Source organism: Impatiens glandulifera, chromosome 9 (genome assembly GCF_907164915.1).
Source record: "Impatiens glandulifera chromosome 9, dImpGla2.1, whole genome shotgun sequence".
In the NCBI taxonomy this organism is placed as follows: domain Eukaryota; kingdom Viridiplantae; phylum Streptophyta; class Magnoliopsida; order Ericales; family Balsaminaceae; genus Impatiens; species Impatiens glandulifera.
This window is the reverse complement of record NC_061870.1, coordinates 24124706-24129491: the sequence shown is the minus strand read 5'-3', so window position 1 is coordinate 24129491 and position 4786 is coordinate 24124706. Positions and strand designations below refer to the sequence as shown.

General features: G+C 36.0%; 1 protein-coding gene across 1 annotated transcript; it reads right to left on the bottom strand.

Annotated features, from left to right (window-relative positions):
* Nucleotides 1-222: 222 nt before the first annotated feature.
* LOC124915396 (protein CROWDED NUCLEI 4-like) lies at nt 223-4348 on the bottom strand. The gene is made up of 9 exons (XM_047456103.1): nt 4228-4348; nt 3830-4120; nt 3505-3714; nt 3189-3442; nt 2828-3098; nt 2624-2707; nt 1030-2363; nt 799-928; nt 223-570 (listed from the first exon to the last, which is right to left on the bottom strand). The coding sequence occupies exons 2-9, from the start codon at nt 4010-4012 to the stop codon at nt 556-558; spliced, it is 2481 nt and encodes an 826-aa protein (XP_047312059.1). The 5' UTR covers nt 4013-4120; nt 4228-4348; the 3' UTR covers nt 223-555.
* Between the last annotated feature and the right edge of the window lie 438 nt (nt 4349-4786).

The following is a 4786-nucleotide window of genomic DNA, read 5'->3' as shown; positions in this document are numbered from 1 at the left end:
TAAAAAACCTCAAATGTTAAAAGTATGATAGTTAAAGCAATATACAATTCAAAGTTTGAAAAAATGACCCAAATTCGAACATCAAACAAGTGTAAACTGACATCCAATTATGACAATATAAACGTCCCTAAAATTAACACCAATTTGCTCACAAAGCAATAACTGAGTTGAAATATGAAATAAGTTGAAGAAAACACTTCTTTTTAGACTTTAAAAACAAGAAACCAGACAACCCTAGTAGATTATCATTAGAAACTCAAATGATGGAACAATTCGTATAATAGTAATAATAATAAAATAAGTTCACCCAAAACCAACATCCAGAAATTTAAAGAGATTCCTTCCAGGTTGCTCATAGCTTAATGAAACCTGAAAAATCTGCAAAAAGAAAAATTAAAAGTTGCCAGAAAGAGGAGCATGCCTCTAGTATTCTTATCTGATAAATTCATTTCAGATGTAACCATAGGTGGAAACAATGTATTATTTAATACTGTCTTGAACATTTCGTATCTTCCTTTCCCCTTTCTTGCAATCCGTTTTCACGATCATCAAGCTTCATCTCACCGTTTCCTGCAATGATTTTATCTTCAGCCTAGATTGACAATGTATGTTCAATTTATGTAAGGTAATTATGTCTTTGTGTTAGTTTAGGTTGGTTCTCTTGTATTCACTTTTGCTTTCAAACCAATTGCTCAAATACCAAGCAACTAAATATTTGTGACCCAAAATAAACCACCCATAAGAGTCTTCAGCTGAGAGGCTTAGGAAGATAGTTGTGGCAAAAAGAAATGGACCAACCTGACCCTCCAAAACAGCTACTTCGTCCTCCATTGAAGTTACTTCATGAATTCGAATGATTTTATCGATATAGACCATGGTCTCCTCAGTCCTACAATGGGCCTGGTTATGACCTTGAGGTTCATTTCTTCTGAAAAACACCATTCAAAATCAAACAAATAAGAAAATGAAAACATTTCAATGTTAATAGTAAACATAGAGAACTGTAAGAGTTGAATTTGGGCAACACACCTGATTTGAACTGTATCTTCAGATGGCGTTCGTATAAAATCCTTTAGAAGTTTCCTTTTCTTATCACTTTGTGTTTGATCCAATTCTGTATCCGCGCTTCTCTTAAGTCGTGAGGAAGGAGTAGAAGATTGATCTTTTGAATCATCCAACTTTTTCATTTGCTCAATCTCAGCAAGAATCTGTTCCCTATCTGTATGCAATAACTTCCTCTGTTTCTCTAATTTATGTCTTTGCAGATTAAGTTCCTCAATAGTATTATTTAGCTCTATCCATTCTTTCTCCCTTTGCTCACGATCCAAACTGATTTCAAATCTCTCAGCAGCAAGTTTCTCCATTTCAGACTTAACCTGCTCCGTTTCCACCAATGCCATCTCTCGAAGCAAAGAAATGTTTTGAAGTTCTTTCTTTTTTTCCTCATCGAGGATTTCTTTTCTTTCCCTGAGATAACTTTCTGTTTCTTCATTCCTCTTATTAACAAATTTTTCAAACTCCCTCTTCTGAATGTCAATATCATTTAAAATATTTGCACGTTCTTTCTGTAGTTTAGAGAACCAATCTGAACGTTCATTCTCAATTTCATGCAACAAGGTTTCACGATCACGAGAAAGAGATTCAAGATCGTGTTTGTACTGTTCAAGCATTGCATCCTTCTCAGCCTTTAAACTGTCACGCTCATCCTTGAGAAACTTAAATATGGAAATTCTCTCCTCGGCAATAAGTTCTGCTTGATTCTTTAGTTCCTCTCTTTTCTCATCAATCAACTCCCATTCAGCTTCGAATTTTGCCTTCTCGGCTTTAAGCTCGTCAGACTGAACATCCACATCCTGCTTCTGGGTTCTGATCATGTCGATTTCTTCTTTAAGGCATGTTGCCAGTATCATCAATTCATCTGTTTCCCTTCTCATGGTTTCTATTTTCTCTTCAGTATTCGCAAGTTCTTTCCTTCTCTCTTCCAGCAGATGCATGGAATCCTGAACGGAAAGTTTCAACTTGTTGATCTCTTCTTTCTCTTTTTGCAAAAGGTACTTATTCAATTCAGCAGCTTCTTCAGTAACTATGAGATTTTTCTCTTTCTCCTCGAGTATATTTAGCCTCTCTGCATAATCCTTCTCTTTATCTGCCAGATACCTATACTTGATGCCCCAGTCATATTCTTGTTCCATGATCAGGTCCTCCGTTTGTCTAAGATCCACTTCTCTTAATTCCCAAGCCCGTCTCTTTGCTTCCAATTCCTCATCCACAAGTTTACGCTTCAGTTCCTTCTCTGCTTCAAATTCAAACCTTCTCACTTTGATAGAAGCTTCATGGTGGTCCACAGCTTGTTGGAATCCATCCTATTATTCATACAGAAGACGGTTTTAAAGAAAGTTAAACTGTCAACTAGCATTTTTCCATTCATAGGATCAAGAAAAATCACACTATAATCTTGTATTATGAAACATAATCAATCCATAAAAAATATTATACAAAAAAAAATAAAACTTTCAATTTCAAATTTGGCACAAAATAGCAGTTTTCATATAGGCTCATAACTTTGCAGGAACAGAAACTTGTATCCCCATGTTACATATACTAAACAATGAAGATAACTCACATATTCCTTCCTTTCTAGTTTCTGCTGTAGAATCTGTAGGTCTTCTTCTCTTTTATCCAAATCAAGTTTCCTCTTTTCAATATCCTGAGAAATTCAGGAGAAACTGTATTATTAACTTAATCTGCTGGCATGGCCATTTACAGAATATAAGCAGCTCCAGAGGATCTACAAAATTGATGAAACTAATAACCTTAACTTGTTTACCTCCTCCCTTGCTTTTAGAGAAGCAGCATTTATCTCTAGCATGTGTTTTTCTTCAATAAAACTCTTTAGTTCCTCGTCAATTTTCACCTTAGAATCCTCTAGGATTTTCTCTTTCCGATTCAATTCTTCAGTTCTGCTGAATATATAATCCTCTCGTTGGTTCAATAGATTTTGTGAATAAAGTAAGCCTTCTTGTGATAGCTGCAGACTTCTCTGTTTTACAGATAATGACTGTCTTTCGCGAACTATATCCTTCTCTTTGGCATCCGAACTTAAACCAGCAAAACAAGATCACAAAGGTTAACAAAATTTTCAAAACCATATGCTAAATATGCATTTGAGAATTCAAATAGAGACATACTCTGACTTAAATGATTCAACGCGCCTCATAAGTTCATCTTCACGTGCTTCAACTTCATGCAAGCTCCTCTCGGCAGCTTGATGGTATCGGTTAGCTTCTGATTCAAGAGATTCTGCAGCATGTAATTTCGTCTCTGATTCTTCAGACTTCTTTTGAGCATCCTCCATGAGAATTCGTGCTTCAGCCAATTTGCTCTCAGAAGCAATTTTCATCTCAGCGCATTCAGCTCGCATCTTACTCATCGCCTTCTCAATCTACACAATGAATACTGAATCAGAACAGAAATATGTTATGATGAATATTCAAATGAACTTACACTTGCAACACACTCTTTCTCAACTCCAAGAAGCTTCTTTAGATTCTCCTCTCGTTTTTGTGCTTCAACTGATGCAGATGCCATAGCTGCTCGATAATGTATATGCATTAATTCATCTGATTCCGTCAATGCCTTCATTCTCTCATGCTTGGAATCCCACTCTTTTTTCTCCAATATAAGAACACCCAAATGGTGTTGGAGATCATAATTCTACCAAATTTTAGAAACACATTCTTAGTGCTATCATCATATCTTCATAAGTAAATGCAGCAAGAATATAGTAGTAAGACTAATTATGTTAATAAAAAATGAATGACTTCCAAACCTCAGCTTCTAGCTTAGCTATGTAACCAATTAGACCAGATTGGTCCCTCCTCTTGATAGACTCCTCATCATCAAAACCCGATTCAAGAAGACGCTCACTCATAGGTGTCCGTAAAACCCTAGAAACAGGAGTGATTGAAGTAGGAGTTATGACAAGAGGGTCCAGTGAAGTATTATTCGCCATTTGCGACCCGATTTCAATGAACCCTTTAAATTATACGGGGTATAACTTCTCCTTTGCGAATCTACAAGTCTTATGATCCCTTCTCTTTCAATCTGAAAGATGAAGTTACTATATATGGTATATACGTTTCATTCAAAACAGTGTTTGTATCAGATTTCGTAATCAGATGTGAATCAATATAAGATTAGATTTTGTAAATGGGATACATGTCTGACCTAAATTCAGAAAATCATTGACGGTGAGAATCCGAAATCGAGAAAATAATCTGGTGGCCGGCCGGCCGGCTCTTCCCGCCGAAGCTTCTCACGACTGGAGGAGTGACGGTTTGGAAACTGATCAGCTTCTAATTTAGTATGGCCCAGTCGGTTTCTAAATATATTTTTTAGATTTAAAAAATAGAATGATTAATAAAATGATATTTAAAATTCAAATTTATTAAAAATAAAATAAAATAATTTTTTATTTTAATTATATTATTTCTTTCAAAAACAAACTTAAAATGGGAAATTTGATGAAATGGCCCCCATAACAGGGGAAATTCCAAAAAGGGCCCCCGCCTACTAAAGTTGGCAAAAAGGGCCCTTTTGCCCCGCGAAATGTCGGAAATACCCCTTCGGCGCCATTTCTTACGCTCAAAGACGCGAATTACCAATCACGCGATTCATCTAAATCGCGTGAGTTCATCACCGCGATTTAGATGAAACGCGTGATTAGTAATTCGCGTTTTTAAATGTACGCGATTTACCATGCACGCGATTTAATCTAAATCGCGGT